Source organism: Cajanus cajan, chromosome 4 (genome assembly GCF_000230855.2).
Source record: "Cajanus cajan strain Asha chromosome 4, NIPB_CcT2T_4, whole genome shotgun sequence".
NCBI lineage: Eukaryota > Viridiplantae > Streptophyta > Magnoliopsida > Fabales > Fabaceae > Cajanus > Cajanus cajan.
The window spans coordinates 22,720,179-22,738,778 of record NC_138520.1 but is presented as its reverse complement, the minus strand read 5'-3'; the positions used below and the strand labels follow the sequence as shown (position 1 = coordinate 22,738,778).

The following is an 18,600-nucleotide window of genomic DNA, read 5'->3' as shown; positions in this document are numbered from 1 at the left end:
TTCTTCTTCCTTAAAAACTTATATACCTTCTCCTATTCTTGGTCAACTTTGATCTCAACTAAAACAACTCTAAACACGACTTACAACACAAAAGATCAAACAACACATAAAATGCATAAAAACAAAAACATATGATACATAATATAATTATTTTGGTTTTGTTTCTTTTAAATTTCTTTCTTGTTTAAGTTCTCATATTTTAAGTCACCTATGTGATATTTTTTTCTTATTTATGATGATATAATTAACATAAACTAAGGCAAGTATGATGTTTTCAAAATAATATTGTTTTAAAATAAAAATCTTTCAATATTAGAGATTTAATGATTATCTTTGTAATGATTTTTATGATTTTGTTTGAATAAACTATAGTGCTTTTAAGATTTTATTTAGAGTATTAATTTAAGAATAATTTTTTTTTTATATAATTTTAGTAATTGTTTTAATTGTTTTTTTTATCGATTTACTACTATTATTAACCTTTATATAGGTAAAGTGTGAGTTGCATATACGAGTATGAAATCTAGGTATCCCATATGCATAGGAATGAGAATTGAAATTGTTACCCACAAATATATGCAATTAGCTACCAATATTATTTTTAAACACAAGGATAAGAATAAGTATTATAAGACCCTATCCATTATCATCCCTAAATACTACTTACTCTTGAAATTAAGACTCACGAAGAATGGAACCAAGCACAACTCCAACAAAAATCAGTTCATTTACTAAAGTCACAAACATTGTATTAAACCAAATCAAACTACAAAAAAAGAACAATTATGGTATGTAAAAGAAACCCACATACATTTATTAATTACATTAGTACGTAATTATTTGGAGTTCTATTATTTGGGGCTATTGAAACATCAATCATCAATTATCCAATAACTAATATCAAATGATCATCCATGCTTCCAAATTAGTTGTTGTTGTCGTACCAAGATTGTTTTTGAAGATAATCAATCGTGCTCTTGTCCACCTGGAAAGCTTTGGTTAGAACCTCTACAGAAATAGGTGGAGTAGCTTTAAACAAGGCATTTGCAATAGTGATAGTTCCTGGATTTTGACTGCTGAGACCAGCAATGGCAACTGCATTTCCATACCCCACATTCAATTGAAAATGAATGAGACCAATTGGGAACACAAATACATCACCCTTGTTTAGCACTTTAGTAAAGAGACGATTTCCATCTTGATTGGATGACACAAATCCAACGTAGAGAGTTCCCTCAAGGACTATAAGGATTTCTGTGCCACGAGGGTGAGTGTGAGGAGGGTTTAAACCCTTTGGTGCAAAATCTATGCGAGCCAAAGATATGCCAAGTGTGTTTAGCCCTGGGAGTTGATCAACAAACACAGGAGTCACTTGTGAACCCAATGGATTGTCAGTTTTTCCAGGTTCAACGTGTTTGAAGAAATCTTCAGCTTTCACAAGCTTGGGATCTTTGCAGAACTTTCCATTCACAAACACTACATATTAACAAGCAAGTTTTAATTAAAAAAAATCAATTATAATATATATCATGAAATTAACAAGCTCTTAGAATTTGAGTTGTGAGGAATGTTAATTTGTACATACCACCGTCAGTTTCTTTCACTGCCACGCAAAAATCTTGCAGAGGACTTGGGTCATAGGCAGAGACAACGGAGAATGTCAAAGCCAAGATGGCAACAACGAAGTAAGCAACTTTCATATTTTCCTCTTAAGTCTTAAATGATTCTACTGTATATATGTAACACTTGTGAGATTTGAATTTTGATTCATGTGAAGCTTGCTATTTATAAGGATGAAGCATTGAATTGGTTTGCAGTTTATCTTTACCCTAATTAATTCTTTATTTGATGATGAACCATTCCTTAACAACTAATGCGTACTTGATCAAAAGAAAAATAAAAATGCAAGTGTTTCGGTATTACCTCGTCCACTTGACTTTGTACCCATTCCTGCAACATTATTTTATAATGGGAAGCTTGATAACTGAATCAAAGTTCAATATAGACTTTGTCTCAATTTTTCAGACTTGAATTTTACGATAATAGTTTAAAGTATTTAAAATGTTACTTCTTTTCATAACTCATCTCCTATTGGCCTCCTGTTACTGTTGTAAGCTTAAACACGGTTTTCAAAAGTAGACGGTGAAATATGGAAATTTTGTGAGGGATTGGGTCTCAATTGGAAATTTGGAACCATCACTAATATATATTGTTGTTTTCGTGGTACTTGTTTTTCTTACACTGCTAAAGAATTTCAATAACACATCAGTATTTGAAAAGACAACCGTTAAGATATATCCATTGACTTTGCACTTTCTCAATTTAAATAATTCCCCGTGGAAATAATTTAAGGAAACGGCATATGATAAAGTCAGACTTGAGGAAATGGTTGCAGAAATTAAGACATTAGATCTTATGAATCTGTGTTCTGAAATAGACTTAGAATCGAGGGATGTGATGTATCCGAAGCATGGAATTTTCTCAACTACGCTACTATTTCACAATTGCAAGGCCAGTGATATAGGAACGTGAGTCTTTGGAGATTCTATATGCACATTCTTTGTTATTAATTAGCCTTAAACAACAGTTTTGTCTTTTTTATATATTTTAGGATTATTACGGTGCTGCTCTTAAATTTTGTATTGTTTAAGTTAGTTTATTTTTTTAATTTCATTTTAGTTAATCTTTTGTTCTAATTTATGACGACTTAATTAATGAACATATATTAAAAAAAGTTTATAATTTTATAATGATTGAAATGGTAACATCCTAGGCTAAAATGGAATAAAAGAAAAAAAATAGAGGAATCTAAAAAAGAAAAAGAATTCAGTGAAGAAGAAAAAATGAAAACAACACTATAAGGATCGTTATATGCAGTGACATACAAAAAGTGTCATTATAAGTTTAATATATATATATATATATATATATATATATTTGATATATAACTAAACATAAATATTTTATTGTTGATTTTGAATGAAATTTAACAACATATATTATGTATCACTATATCATATATTTACACTTTTTAATAATATATCAATATATATTGTATCTATAGTATAGGTAAAAATAATTTTTAAATAACAAATATTATGTTATTATAGGGTGTGTGTCACTATATGACAATTTTTTTTTATAGTGCAACTTCATAATACACAAAGTAAAAAAATAAAATTAATCCTTAAAACTCTTCAATCTGTAAATGCAGAATAGTACAATGGCATAAAAAAAGATATAGGATTTTTCTGTTTTAATTTATGATTCATGTTTTTGTTAAATTAAATTGAACAGTTATTATATGATTAATCATAATTTAGTTACTTTTTTTTAATCAATTAACTAAGATAGAACTTTAGAAACCTAACTTGGTGTTTGAGTTGATTTCTAAAGAGTAATTATTGTCTTGTTCCTTAATTGGTGCTTTCACGTGTTTCGAGGGTTAAAGCAATATATTATAGGTTAGAGTTGTTGCTAGATTGATACTTTAACCATTCAAACTTGAAATATTGTCTTGGACGTGATTTGGAGTCAAAACAAAGCATTTTTTCTAGTGTAGCAAATTAGCCTACACGTTTAGTGTATTGATCACAATTTCATAGAATAAGTGAAAAACTGAGCTTGGATTAGAGTACATAGCAAAAGTATATAAAGTAACAGATATTGAGAGGCTAGGTCACAAAAAAACAAAGTGAAGAGTGCGAAATTTGGATACTCCCAAGAGGGATTATAAAAGGTTTTTTTTATTTTTTATTTTTTTTTTATGTTGAATGTTGTTTCATTCTATATAGAAAAATATTTTTTATGTCAGATATGTCATTATATTCAATATAGAATATGTTAGAATAAGTTAACTTTTAAGTTGACCTTATTCATATAGGGTTTAAGATAGAATGTGTTAGGGTGAGTTAACTTTTAAGTTAATTACAATCATTCTATGTCAGGTGTAATCACACTTGTTATAAAAAGAGTAATAATAGTTACAAGTTTGTCACCACATTATTTTCTTTGTCGGGTGAATTACACTTGCCATTATCTGAGATGTGGCTCACACCCTTACTTATTTGTGTTTAAGCTAATCACAATTTTCACAATGAGTTTGATGTGGATCTGGATGTAATGACTATTTTTGCCTTTTAGCCTAGTTGATCTTTTTGGGAAATGTTCCAATAGAATGTAACATAGGGGGATTTTTTGGTTTTTTGGTTTTTTTTTATTTTTATGTTTTATTATCATTTAAGTACTTTTAACTTTAAATTTTATATTGGCCTTTAGAATGCCAAAGTTCATTTAATTTTAGTTAAAGATCTCATTCAGTTTTGTTTACGAAGCTATGTTAGGAACGTAATATCCTTACTCTCGAAAATGTTTTGAAAATAAGTTGTTTGTATTTAATAATTCTGCAAATTGTTTTAATTTAATATTTTTAGAGCAGAGGGTGTTACAACGAATGTTGTATCAAGATTCTCATGGCCTCTAACTTGAACTCGTTCACCCATCCTAACAAGTATCCATTGAACGGCTAGATCACATCACTAGGAAATGAAAGCTTTCCTCCCAAAACAAAATAATATGTCTATGGAGCTTCCTTGGCCTATCAAGGTTTTGTCACAAAGCATCCTTTGAAGTTTACTCGTACCACCATGGGGTCCTCATCAATCTGTTCTTTCATTCCTATATAATTAATCTTCATTTGAAATAGTAATTATTTGGTTAAAGTGTTCAAGATGAGTCTTAACTTTAATTTTTATACTCATATCTGACCAAAGATGTCTTTTCCATGTCACTAATGGGATCACTTCCACAAATCCACATCCTATGTAGTGAATTGATCCATCTCCCTTTATCTTCTTAGACTGTTAATGTTAATTAAATCCTATCGGGGGTATGGTTTCTATGACACTTAGGCATTTCTCCTCTCCTTGGGCTACATTTAGGACTCCTACCTCTCCTTTTTCCATCATACACGTCACATTTGAGATATTCTTCCTAGACAAGTCACTCAATTGGGTTTTTCAGTGCTCTACATTCTTTTGTGTCATGACCAAATGATCTATGGAAGTCAAATCTTTTTATATATCCACATTTGGATGTTCTTATCTGGGAGGTGGGGGAAGATCAATCAAATGTAAACAATACGTTTCCTTTAAAATGTTTGTTCTCCTTGTATTAATAAGTGGTGTGTATTGCTATATCGTCCGAATGCAACCCGATTTCCAACATCGTGTGCCAAAGGACAATATTTTAAGCCATTCTTAATTATATGTCCGATAGATGGACCTTCAGGTTCAAGTCTATAATTTTCATTGCTTCCTGGTTGAAACAGATGATTTAGTCTTTCAGTGGTTCATCGTCCTCTTGTAAATAAGTATATCACCTTCTTCGAGTTTTAGGAAGAGTTAGGTTACTTTCTTGAGTGTTCTTTAATCTATAGATTACTACTAGATTATTTTAGAGGTATTTCGTGTTGAGAACCTTTATATCAAATTTCGATGAATCTATGTTTCTTTTAGATGCATTTATCAGAGGCTTATAAAAGATCTCAAGAGATAATGATTCTCTTTTACCAAATCAAGATATGGAAATATCTTTTTCTCAAGTGAAAAAATTCTTTGAGAGCTAGCCCTGGTTACTACCTCCGCAAACTTTAATTTGGCAGTGGGGTACTATCGATTTCTTTAGTAAATCAACATAAATCAGAACGCCCACCCAAGAAAAATTAAATTGAAGGAGTTGAAAGATATTGTTATCTTAAAAATAAACATAGCAATGAAAATTAATCCAAAATAAAATCCAACAAACACGGAACATATCAATATAACACATGTATAATATTTATTAAAGTGATAATTATTTGGAGATGGACAATAAATATATTGAACAAACACAAAGTATACTAAAATAACACACGTATAATATTTATTATAGTGATAATTATACAGAGATGGACAATTGTTTAATATTATTGAGAGACATTTATCCAATCAGATAAAATTGACCATCCGATCGATCCACACTCCATACTTAGTGGTTGTCATACCAAGATTGTTTTAGAAGATAATCAAGTGTATTTTGGTCAATCTGGAAAGCTTTGGTTAGAACCTCTGCAGAAATAGGTGGAGTAGCTTTAAACAAAGTATTTGCAATAATGATAGTTCCTGGATTTTGGCTGCTGAGAGCAGCAATGGCAACTGCATTTCCATACCCCACATTCAATTGGAAATGAATGAGACCAATTGGGAACACAAACACATCACCCTTGTTTAGCACTTTAGTAAAGAGACGATTTCCATCTTGATTGGATGACACAAATCCAACGTAGAGAGTTCCCTCAAGGACTATAAGAATTTCTGAGGCACGAGGGTGAGTGTGAGGAGGGTTTAAACCCTTTGGTGCAAAATCTATGCGAGCCAAAGCTATGCCAAGTGTGTTTAGCCCTGGTAGTTGATCAACAAATACAGGAGTCACTTGTGAACCAAGTGGATTGTTAGTGTTCGCAGGATCCACGTGTTTGAAGAAATCCTCAGCTTTCACAAGTTTAGGATCTTTGCAGAACTTTCCATTCACAAACACTACAAATTAACGAGCAAAAGTTTTAATGGCAATATATATCATTAAATTAACAAGCATACAATTTGTGAATTTGTACATACCACCATCAATTTCCTTGACTGCCACGCAAAAATCTTGTAGAGGACTTGGGTCATAGGCAGAGACAACGGAGGATGTCACAGCCAAGATGGCAACAACGAAGTAAACAACTTTCATGTTTTCCTTAGTCTTAAATGATTTTGCTGTATATATGTAATCGCTTCTGAGATTTGAATTTTGATTCATGTGAAGCTTTCTATTTATAAGGGTGAAGCATTGAATTGGTTTGCAGTTTATCTTTGCCATAATTAATTCTTTATTTGATGATGAATCATTCCTTAACAACTAATGCCTTGATCAAAGAGTAGACTAATTAAGGAGATACTCCACAAGAAAAAGAAAAATATATTTTATCTCGTCCACTTGACTTTTTACCCATTCTTAATATTATTTTATGAGTTAATCATCTATACACTGTCAATGTAAAGTTTTTTTACACTAGCAATTAATTATACATCTTAATTGTGTCATGTCACTATAAACACATTTACTTTTAACAGTGACATGACACAATTAATAAATATAATTGGTTATCAGTGTAAAAATATTTTACACTAACAGTGTATAGATGATTAACTCTTATTTTATAATGGAAGGTTCGTTAACTGAATCAAAGTTCAAATTAAGACTTTGTATCAATGTTTCAAACTTTATTCGACTATAATTGTTTATAGTATTTAAAATGTTACTTCTTATCCTAAATCTTCTATTGGCTTCCTATTAATGTTGTAAGTTTAAACTTGGTCATCAAGAGAATTTTTCGTTGTTCTTGTTTTCTTACGGTTTGCATGATATGAACAACGGAATTAACGGTTAAAATATATCCGTTGACTTTGCGCTGCCTGAGCAAATATTGCTTCTGGCCATATTTTAAATATAATTCCCTGCAGAGATAACAGAAAGGAAAATGTAAATAGCTGTGTAGTACCTATGAAATTAGTAAAGACATCACAATTTATGAATCTAAGTTCCACAGAGAATTAATCATGTATTATATTTTCTTGATTTTTCAATTAACTATATGTTAAATATTATCATGAATAATAAATATTATTTGAAACAATTTATTTAATATTTTATAATTTTTAAATTAAACTTATTTAATTTATTGATTTATTTATTATTTATATTTTTTTAAAATTAAATTTAATTAACCTATTAAAATAATGTTTATCCACTATGGAAATTTAATTATTTATTACTTTCCAATTTTGAAATAAAATTTATTAACATATTAATATTTATTTAGTGTAGTAATTTATTTATTATTTTTACAGTTTTTTTAAATAAAACTTAATTTATCTATAAATAAAAAATACTTTAGCATTAGTAGAGATGCTAATGAATAAGGTTTTATAATAATTGTTCTGGTATTCACGTTTGAAAAACAAATATCAGTATCCATTTTCATATTTGTGTATGTAGCAACTGTAATCCTCTATAAATTGTTTCTCGGATCAACTACTCGCACTTTACTTATGTGTAAAATCAATATATAAAAAAATATTAATTAAAAAATTGATACAAGAAAAAGGAAAACTCACTATTTAATTATTTAAATATAACTTTAAATCATTCAAACATACTCATAACTCATAATCAAATAACATTAGAAATATAAAATTCTAATCATGTAACCTTGTCATTAGTAAGGATGGAAATAATAGGTCGGTCAAGCCAAACTTTGGTGAATGGAGTTTGGCCTACAACATATACACTAAACTTGAATCAATCATATTTTTCTTTTTGAGGCCTTATTTGATCTTGTAAAAGTATGGCCTAGCATGAAAGACTATTTGCATACCTTGTTTTACATAAGCTAATTTTACTTTATGGGGAAACTTATTTTTAGTTTTCTTTTTCTTCATATTATTCTTTCTTAGAAGTACTTTTAAAGAAACTTCCCAAACAAGCCCTTATTCTCTCCAAACTTTAGTTTGTTACTTGATTACTCTAACATTTTGTAGGTTCACTTCATACATGGCTGTTAGGAATGAGAGGGAAGAAGGAGGTAGGTGGCTTCCGAAAATAAAACCATTGGTAGGATCTCAACGTTCTTCTTTGCAAGGTTTCCATAGGAATTAATACACGGAGCTTGATCTGTGGAAAGTCATTCAGAGGTGGGGTAAGGTATGGAGGTTACGTTGTTAATAGAAGGAACATATGGGGTGAAAGATATGAATTTGTCAGGTTTCTTAACATACAAGATGGTAGGACTTTGGCACAACAACTTGACAAAATACACTTTATTGGCATTGTAACGATGCACGTCAATATTCCAAAGTATTAGAGGGATGAATGGAAAATGTTCTTACCGGAGATCGGTCGTAGGGACGATCTACTGGGCAAGATTGGTGAGCCTCCTTTGTCGGGTACGATTGCTGTTCCAAGTGGGGGTGGTACCTGCAAAAGAGACTCCGATGGTAAAGTTAGTGTTTGCGGATGTATGGGTCTCGTATAAGTAATGCACGTACCTTAGTGTGAATTAGGATTTCTCTGGGCCTTGGGCCCGAGATCAATTACGGTCTGCTCAGATAACGGAGCCGGTGTTGCATAGCGGGTGTCCAATGTCAATTTGTGCTGTGATGTCGAGCTCAAGCTCGGCTTCGCAGTACGGATAGTACACTAGCCCCCCGAGCTCTGAAGATCGTGGGTCAAAGAGTTAATACTGAGCTCGATGAAGGGTCGTGACTTTTCGCATACGCTCTGCTGTCTTGGTGCCATGTGTCATAATCGTCACCTCGTTCTCCGAAACGTGCGAGCAGCGCGTTAATGGGCACTGACGGTTTTGTAATGATGGTTGTGCCCATCATAATGGGCTTCATTTAATGCCTATTATTTTTGTCGTTTCCTTGCCCGTGCCACGTCCGCCCACGTTTTCGTCTGAAAACCCTTTTCCCTCTCCTCTATACACACATTTCACTTTCTTTTCTCTAGCTTTTTTCGTACGCTCTTCTCTCCATCACTTACCTTCGTCTTCTACCTCTCTTGTCTCCGTCATCGCCGTTGCCAGAAATCGGGTCTCCGACGGCAATTAGGTCCCCGTATTTCATCACTATTCTGTCATTACCAAAGGAGTACCAGGTACTTCATTTTCTCTGTCTTCTCTTCTTGCTCTTTCTCCCTACCAGTCTTCTTCGTCTTTCCCCTTTCTCAAATCCTTCCTGTTCTCAATGGCTAGTAATAGTGGTTTCGCACCTTCCGTGCTGGCCAAAGATAAAGGCAAGGTGCGCGGCAAGGCGGTGGTCAACGAGACGGCCGCCGCCGAAAAGAAAAAGGGTGGGAATCACTCTAGGGATGCCTTCCCCGTCATCACTGGCTACGAATGGGTCAGAGGTGACGTCAGAGAGTTCCAGAGCGTCTTTAAGTCCTTTCTAGAGGTCAATGCGATGTGGAAATCACACAAGATATTCCAAGCGTCCATTTCTAAGCTTATCCGACTTGAACCTTGTCAGCCCGGTGAGCGTGTATATATGGGGGGTACTTGTAATCCCCCTTTTTTCTATATGTACCAATGTTTTTTTAGGGATTCGGGTGTATGCCTTCCCTTTACTCAGTTTGAATGTGAATTTTTTGAATTTTATCAACGCGGATCCTTGCCAACTGCACCCCAATAGCTGGGATTTTTTAAGGGCTTTTCAAGTCCTGTGCTCGACCCTGGGGATAGGGTTGTCTCTGCCTATTTTTCTTCATTTCTACCAACTCAAGTTGGGCGAGCCTCCCCTGGGTTGGGTATCTTTGAACGGAAGTAAGGCTGGGGGGTTATTTTCTCTTTACTCCCAGTCATACAAGAGTTTCAAGAAGGAGTTCTTCCGGGTCCTTCCCAAAGAGGTCGACCCGTTGAAAGATGAAGTATTCCACTTCGGCAGGTTGCTAAGGTTCCCCTTTTATTGGTAGCAGGATCAGGTCAAGTTCAACGGGTGAACCAATCTTCAGTTGATGGCCTCAGATACTGTTGCCATTACTGCTTTAACCGCGCTTCCTCGTCCTTTGGATTGCAAGCTCGTCCTGTTGCTTGCCGATTCTGTGTACAAGGAGAGGGGCTTAGAGAGTGAGTACCTCAGCACCCTTAGTTGTTGGGCTTTCTGACTTTTCTTCATTTTCTTATGTGTTGGATTTTTGTGCTTGTAGGAATCATGGGGAAAAGCAAGTGGCGCGAGCTGAAGGCCCGCTACAATGTTGCTAAGATCGAGGTCCCCGAGCCCCTCGAGGAGGAGGTCGCCCCCTTGGAAACCCGCCGAAAAAGAAAGAGGGGAGAGAAGGAGGTCGGGGAGACCACTGCCCCCTCAAGATGCTGAAGAGGTGACGTCGAAGGCTGTTGATGCCGACGCTGTTGACCTAACCAAAAGTCCTCCTCATGAGGGATCATCTCGAGTTGTAGTGGAGGAGGTCGCTCACGAGGCGCAGGTTGGTATCTTTCTTGTTGCTTATTATTTTCCCTGTTGCGTGGTTTCTTTGCCTTGTAACTTAGGGAAAATTTTGTTTTGTATTGTGTGTATGCGGGTCCTGAGCCAACTTCCGTCGAGGCCCGAGTGGAGCCGAGCTCAGAGGTGCCAGGGCTGAATGCCTCTGCTGCCGTGCAGATGGCTCCTGCCTCAACTCCCGCCGAGGTACGCGAAGAGGGGTCGAGCTCCAAGGTCCCAACGTCACATCCTGCAGCCACTGCACCGCCGCCTCGTCCTCTGACGGGGGCTCCCAAGGCAAAATTCCTCGCTCAACAATTCGAGGTTGGTCGCCCCTTGACGAGGTTGGACCACGTGAGCGCGTCATCGGATGTGGACTCATTGTGGAGTTCGAAGGTGACTGCTTAGACCTTCTATCCGAGGGGGTCGATCCGCTCGGCTGATAAGGCGATGATCGAGAAGGTCGGGCCAGTGGAGAGCCTAGACTCGGTGGAGGTCTTCATGTAGAGGTCGATCACTATTGTGGACCATTGGAAGCACAAGTGGTCGAAGCTGCAGGGGGAGCTCGAGAAGGCCAAAATCCGAGTTCAGCCTTTGGAGGAGGAGAACAAGGCCTTGGGGGCCGCACTGGGCGAGGCCAAGAGACAGAATGAGGCCGAGCTGCAAGCCACCAGGAGGGATTTGGTGAAAGCTCAGAAGTCTTTGGAGATTGCTCTAAAGGCTAATGAGGTCTATGCTGCCTAAGTGGGCGAGATGCAGGAGCTTTCCAGTTCGTCTCGAGGTCGAGTGTGCTCCTTGGAGGACGAGGTGTCATTGCTGAAGGCTGACCTGGCAGAGGCGGCCGAGAAGTGCCTTTGTGACGAGGTGCTTCTTGGTGGTAAGGAAGAGGAGGTCGCAGCTCTGAGGGCCGACCTTGATAAGATGGCTGAGGCGAAGGCAGAGTTGGAAAGGAAGCTTGTTGAGACCGAGCAGGCTGTCCTGATGGAGCACAATAAGGGTTTTGTCAAGGAAGCTCGTCAGGCGAGGTTGCTTGCACCTGGGGTCGACCTCTCTGCCATGCATGTGGAGAAAGAGGTGCGAGCAGGGTGGCTGGTGAAGGAAGACGACCTCCTTGACAACTCGAGCGAGAATACCACCGCCTAGGCCGTTGCTTCTTGTAATAGTTTAGTTTTTCTATTTTTCTCGCTTCCTGAACTTGTGTTTTGTATTGATGAACTCGGTTATGTATATAATTTGCTTTGTTCATTTACGATTTTTGTCTTGCTTTTCTGATGATCCTTGTTTTAGTAAGATTCGAATTCGACCTTGGTATAGGATAGATTAATTTGTTCTAAGGTTTGAATTCGACCTTGGCTTAACATAAAGTAATTTGTACCAAGGTTTGAATTCGACCTTGGCTTAACATAAAGTAATTTGTACCGAGGTTCGAATTCGACCTTGGTTTAGCATAAAGTAATTTGTACCAAGGTTCGAATTCGACCTTGGCTTAAAATGAAGTAATTCGTACCAAGGTTCGAATTCGACCTTGGCTTAACATGAAGTAATTTGTACCAGGGTTCAAATTCGACCTTGGCCTAACATAAAGTAATTTGTACCAGGGTTCGAATTTGACCTTGGCCTAACATAAAGTAATTTGTACCGAGATTCGAATTCGACTTTGGTGTAACATAAAGTAATTTGTACCAAGGTTCGAATTCGACCTTGGCTTAAAATGAAGTAAGTCGTACCAAGGTTTGAATTCGACCTTGGCTTAACATAAAGTAATTCGTACCAAGGTTCGAATTCGACCTTGGCTTAACATAAAGTAATTTGTACCAAGGTTTGAATTCGACCTTGGCTTAAAATGAAGTAATTCGTACCAAGGTTCGAATTCGACCTTGGCTTAACATAAAGTAATTTGTACCAAGGTTCGAATTCGACCTTGGCTTAAAATGAAGTAAGTCGTACCAAGGTTCGAATTCGACCTTCGCTTAACATAAAGTAATTCGTACTGAGGTTCGAATTCGACCTTAGTTTAGCGTGAAGTGATTCGTACCAAGGTTCGAATTCGACCTTGGCTTAAGATAAAATGATTTTTGCCAATACGGTGTAAAATTAAGAGAATATGAGTGGAATGAATCACTTTTATTGATACTGTGGGTGTGCTTCGTTAAAAACCCTCTCAGCCAAAACCCATTTTTCTATTTTTTGGGACAAAAGACTAAGTCAGGAAAAGAGTGCACGACCCATTTGTACATTTTCAGCTAAAGTAAAACTTGAGATGTGTGGCATTCTAAGTTTGTGGGATGACTTTGTCGCTGAGCTCTTCTAGTTGGTACGCTCCATTTTTTAAGTCTTCTGTGACCCGAAATGGGCCATCCCAGTTAGGCGCGAGCTTCCCTTCTGACGAGTCTCTTCGTGCTTCTCCTAGTAGTCGCCATACCAGGTCGCGGACCCAGAAAGAGCGAGGTCGGATCCGCGTGTTATATCTTCTGGAAGCCCGAAGTTTGCAGGCTTCCTCATGGATCCGAGCTTCCTCTCTAAGCTCGTCAATTAGGTCAAGGTTGACCGCTGCTTCTTGAGCGTTTCGCTCATTGTCAAAGACACGATGTCGATGGGACGTCTCGCCGACCTCCACTTGGATCATGGCATCAGCTTCAAAAGTCAGCCTGTAAGGCATTTCCTACGTTGTTGACTGGGGGGTACAATGGTATGCCCAGAGGATGCTAGGGAGCTCGTCGACCCATTATCCCTTGGTGCTTCCTAGCCGCTTCTTGAGTTCTCGGATTATTACCTTGTTCGCGGCTTCGGCTTGGCCATTAGTTTGGGGATGCTCCACCGAGGTTGGGTGATGTTTAATTCCGAGCTCTCGAAGAAAGTCTTTGAAGCTCTGTGCGATGAACTATCTGCCATTATCAGTGACGAGAGAATGCGGGATGCCAAACCTGCAGATGATGCTTTTCCAAGTGAATTTTTGGACATTCTCGGCAGTGATCTTGGCAAGTGGACATGCCTCGATCCACTTAGTAAAGTAGTAGATTGCCACTAGGAGAAATTTAAGCTGACCTTTTGCGGGGGGAAATGGTTCGAGGATGTCCATTCCCCACTGGGCAAAAGGCCCTGGTGACATCATCTAGTGGAGCTGTTCGGGCGGCTTTCGATGTATGTTATCGAACTGTTGGCATTCCTTACATTTTTGTACGTAAGCTTGGCAATCTGACTTCATTATGAGCCAGTAGTACCCAGCCCAGAGTACTCTGGTCACCATCGAGCGGGCCCTAGAGTGCATACTACATATCTCGCTGTGGATCTCCTCAATGACATAGGTGGCTTCGGACCCCGCTAAACATTTCAACAAAGGAGTAGAGATGTCGCGTTTAAACAGTTCATCTCTGACGATGACGAACTTAGCTGACCTCACTCTCCTCTTCTGAGCTTCATCTTTGTCTTCGGGTAGGGCTCCGTCCTTTAGGTAGTTCCAAATAACGGTCATCCATCCCTGGTCTTCGTTGTCATTAGCGTTGACGGCCTTGTTGTCCAAGCTGGGTGAATTCAGGGTTTCCTGTATGATGGTCCGATGTTACCCGAGGCGTTTTGTGTTGGCGAGCTTAGATAGGAGGTCGGCTCTGGCGTTCTGCTCCCGGGGTACATGGTGTATTGTGAATTCATCGAAGGACGAGATCTTCTAGGATGCTATATGGAAGTACCTCTGCAAGAGGGTGTCCTTGGTCTGGTATGCCCCGCTGAGTTGCTCCACCATGAGTTTTGAGTCGCTGTTGCAACTCACTCTCTACGCTCTGAGGTCGTGAGCCAACCTCAGCCCTGCTAGAAGCGCTTCATATTCTGCTTGGTTGTTGGTCACCTTGAAGCCAAATTTGAGAGATTGCTCTATGGTGACCTTATTTGGTCCCTCCAAAATGATACCTGCACCACCACCCTTAGAGTTAGAGGATCCATTGACGTGTAAAGTCCATATTTGTTGTTCCTCAGCCGAGGTTGGGGTGAGTTCGGCCACGAAATCTGCCAGGTATTGAGCTTTCAAGGGGCCGCGACTTTCATATTTGATGCCATACTCAGACAACTCTACTGACCATGCTATCATTCGTCCAGCGAGCTCCAGTTTTCTCAAGATCTGCTTGATCGGGTAGTCAGTTTTGATAACCACCTGGTGACTCTGAAAGTAAGGTCAGAGGCACCGAGTTGCGGTGACGAGTGCTAGTGCAAGCTTCTCGATCATCTGATACCGTTTTTCCGTGTCTTGAAGGACTCGGCTGGTGAAGTAGATCGGTGTTTTCACTTTCTGGTGCTATTGTACTATGACTACACTGATCGCGCCTTCTGCCACGGTCAGGTAGAGGAGGAGGTTAGCGTGGTGATCCGGCCTCTGAAGGACTGGTGGAGTCGTGAGGAAGAATTTGAAGCTCTTGAAAGCCTCTTCGCATTGGTCGGTCCACTCGAAGTTTTTTGGCTTTCGCAGCAGGGTGAAGATGGGCCCTTCTTTCTCCGCTAACCTGGGGATGAAGCGAGAAAGGGAAAATAACCTTCTTGCCAGGCGTTGGACGTACTTCACGGTTTGAGGGCTCCGCATCTCGATAATGGCTTTGCACTTCTCCGAGTTGGCTTCAATGCCCCTGCTGGTGATCATGAAACCAAGAAATTTACCTCCCTGGATGCCGAAGACACACTTCTCTGGGTTGAGGCGCATGTTGTGTTTTCTGATCTGGCTGAAGACCTCGGCTAGGTCGGTGGCATGAGCCTCGGCTGATAATGTCTTGACGACCATGTCGTCCACGTATACCTCCATGTTCTTTCCAATTTGCTACTGGAATACCTTGTCCATCAGACGTTGGTAAGTGGCTCCGGCGTTCTTAAGGCCGAAGGGCATCACGCAATAGCAAAAATTTGCATGGTCGGTGATGAAAGCTGTATACTCCTCGCCTGGTGGGTGCATCATGATTTGGTTGTATCCGGAGTAAGCATCCAGGAAGCTGAGGAGGGCATGGCCGGAAGCTCCGTCAACCAACCTATCGATGCTCGGAAGGGGGTATGAGTCCTTGGGGCATGCCTTGTTAAGGTCGGTATAATCGACGCACATACGCCACTTTCCCGAGTTCTTCTTGACTAGTACCACGTTTGCCAGCCACGTGGTGTACCTCACATCGCGGATGAAGCCCGCGTTCAACAATTTTTGTGTCTCGACTATGATAGTTTCTCGCCTTTCACCGCTGACCTTTCGTTTTCTCTTGCCTCTCTATGGATCGCCAACCTGTGATAGATGAAGTTAGCATCTATACCTGGCATCAATTTGCTATCGTAGTTCCAGGTTTAGCTGTCGGCTTATCTTTGTATACTGTCCAGGGAGTTTACCGATCTGGAGTTCATCAAGCTCATCAACGGGACTTGGTCGTTCGTCATGGGATTCTGACCTTGGATCCAGGTCAGTGATGTCAACCTGGGCTATGTGGGCTACTGTAGGAAGGTCACTTTTGTGGCGCTCCTCGGATGGCGAGACCTTCAATCTCTCAGCATAACATTGTCAAGCTGTCTTTTGATTTGCTCAGACGGAGACGATCTTGCCACTGTTCCTTGGGAACTTCATTGTCAGATGTGGGGTAGACACTACGGCTCCGAGCTGGTTCAGTGTAGGTCTGCCGATGATGATGTTGTAGGATGTGTTGGCCTCCACGAGGAGATATCTGACCATGATTCTCCTTGATTCAGGAGGGGTCTCGAAGGTTGTCAGCAGATCCACGTACCCTCGAGTGTGAACTCGCTCGCCTGCAAAATCGATTAGGGGTTCTGTGTGAGGTTGAATAAGGAAGTGGGGGATGTCTAACCTTAGGAACGTCAGCCAGTACAGGATGTCAGCCAAGCTTCCTTGGTCGATCATCGTCTTGTGGACCTCCTAGTTGGAGACTTCCACCGCGATGACCATGGGATCATCCTGGTTTGGGCAGATGCCATTGTAGTCATCATCTGTAAAGGTGATGGGTGGTGTGTTGTGGTGCGAGGCCGAGGTGGAAAAATGGACATTATTGATGCTGCGCAAATGTTGCTTGTGTGTCAAGCTGCTGGAGCCTCCCCCTGCGAAGCCACCTGCAATTGTGTTGATAACTCTGCGCAAGGGAGCTGACCCTGTGTCTTGACTTACCTTGGCCTGCACCGCTCTACCAGTATTTTGCTGAGAGCCAAAGGGTTAGTTCGTGCGAGTCCCCGAACCTAGGCCGCGACCTCGTCCTCGTTCGTTGTAGCCTCCTCTGTGACCTTGCTGCCATTGGACGTATTGTCCGAGGTGTCCCCCCTGGACGAGTTCCTCGATACGATCTTTGAGTGTGTCGCACTCCTCGGTTGTGTGACCATAGTTTCTATGGTACCGACAATGCTTGGATTTGTCTGCACTGTTAGGACTGTGTCCGGGTGGTAGCAGAGTGAGCAGATTATTGTTGTTGGCTTCCTCCAGGATGTGTACTCGGGGCGCATTCAAGGGGGTGTAGAAGTCGTACCTCTCCCCTTTGTTTGCCCTAGCAGCCTTCTTGAACTAGCTGTCATTGGTGACCTTCATCTTGTCTTTATGGTCGTGGTCCGGCTTTACCTGTGATTTTCTGCGAGCCTGGTCATGAAAAGCTGAGTGCTCTTCCATCTGAATGTACACTGCATCTCGGGCACGGAGTTCGTCCATATCAAGGGGAGATCGTCGACACAGGCTGTCCATGAAAGGTCCTGGCTTGAGCGCCATGAGCATGGCGTGTAGGGAGACCTCGGGGTTCAAGTTTCAAATCTTGACCGAGATGCTGGCAAAGCGCTCCATGAATGCCCTCGGTGGTTCGTCGTCACCCTGTCTGAGATTGACCAAGGCGGCTGATGTGACGTGGTGAGGTCGACTCATTGCATACTGTGCCGTGAATCGTTTCACCAGAGTGTCGAAGTTGTCGATTGACCCTGCTGGCAATTGAGTGTACCAAGCGAGTGCTGTTCCCTTGAGCGAAGTCAGAAAAACCCTACACAAGATGGCATCCTCATTAGTGTATAGGTTTACCTGTGTGACATACAGATCAACGTGCTCATCCGGGTCGACAGTGCCATCGTAACGGTCGATGTTGAGAGGCTTCCATCCAAAGGGCAAGGGCGTCTCCATAATGCCGTCAACCAAAGGATGACGGCAGATGGCCGCCCTATTCCATGGGGCTTGGGCAGGCGCATTGCTAACTTCATGGTCTGACCTATTCGTCGGCACGTGTGAACGATGTATGGTATACCTGTGGGTCGGTGCCTTGGGCGCCGTCGGTGGTTGGGAAACCGAGTGTCCCTCTTCTTCGTGCAGATTACTCGGTTGAGGGGGTTGATCAGAAGGGCGCCTCGGAAGCTGAGCACGGATGCGCTCGTTCTCGGCACGCAGCGCCGCTATGTCAGTTTCGTGTCGAGCATGAATGGTCTTCAGGTCGACGGCGTGTTGTTGCCGCATTTGCTCGACCTGTTCGATCAGTCTTCTTAATGTTGCTTCGCCATCAATTCTTGTTGTGCGATCTAGGTCGCTGTTGCTCGTCTACTATGGCTTCGGGTGAAA

General features: G+C 40.2%; 3 protein-coding genes across 3 annotated transcripts; all 3 read right to left on the bottom strand.

Moving 5' to 3' along the window:
- Positions 1–727: 727 nt before the first annotated feature.
- Positions 728–1,764, bottom strand: LOC109787920 (germin-like protein subfamily 1 member 20). The gene is made up of 2 exons (XM_020346517.3): positions 1,586–1,764; positions 728–1,476 (listed from the first exon to the last, which is right to left on the bottom strand). Exons 1-2 carry the CDS (start codon positions 1,698–1,700, stop codon positions 926–928), a joined length of 666 nt encoding a protein of 221 aa, XP_020202106.2. The 5' UTR covers positions 1,701–1,764; the 3' UTR covers positions 728–925.
- A 4,131-nt stretch (positions 1,765–5,895) lies between these two features.
- Positions 5,896–6,915, bottom strand: LOC109787915 (germin-like protein subfamily 1 member 16). The gene is made up of 2 exons (XM_020346513.3): positions 6,657–6,915; positions 5,896–6,575 (listed from the first exon to the last, which is right to left on the bottom strand). Exons 1-2 carry the CDS (start codon positions 6,898–6,900, stop codon positions 6,028–6,030), a joined length of 792 nt encoding a protein of 263 aa, XP_020202102.2. The 5' UTR covers positions 6,901–6,915; the 3' UTR covers positions 5,896–6,027.
- Positions 6,916–13,329: 6,414 nt separating this feature from the next.
- On the bottom strand, positions 13,330–13,716 carry LOC145957242 (uncharacterized). The gene has a single exon (XM_083073464.1). The coding sequence runs from the start codon at positions 13,714–13,716 to the stop codon at positions 13,330–13,332; it is 387 nt and encodes a 128-aa protein (XP_082929590.1).
- Positions 13,717–18,600: the final 4,884 nt, after the last annotated feature.

Excerpts from the sequence above, each read along its gene's own strand:
- LOC109787915 (XM_020346513.3), bottom strand. The coding sequence starts at position 6,900 with ATGGCAAAGATAAACTGCAAACCAATTCAATGCTTCACCCTTATAAAT. Across the intron at positions 6,576-6,656 it reads AGTCAAGGAAATTGATGGTG|TGTTTGTGAATGGAAAGTTC; the intron begins GTATGTACAAAT and ends GTTAATTTGTAG.
- LOC145957242 (XM_083073464.1), bottom strand. The coding sequence starts at position 13,716 with ATGCCTTACAGGCTGACTTTTGAAGCTGATGCCATGATCCAAGTGGAG.
- LOC109787920 (XM_020346517.3), bottom strand. The coding sequence starts at position 1,700 with ATGAAAGTTGCTTACTTCGTTGTTGCCATCTTGGCTTTGACATTCTCC. Across the intron at positions 1,477-1,585 it reads AGTGAAAGAAACTGACGGTG|TGTTTGTGAATGGAAAGTTC; the intron begins GTATGTACAAAT and ends GTTAATATGTAG.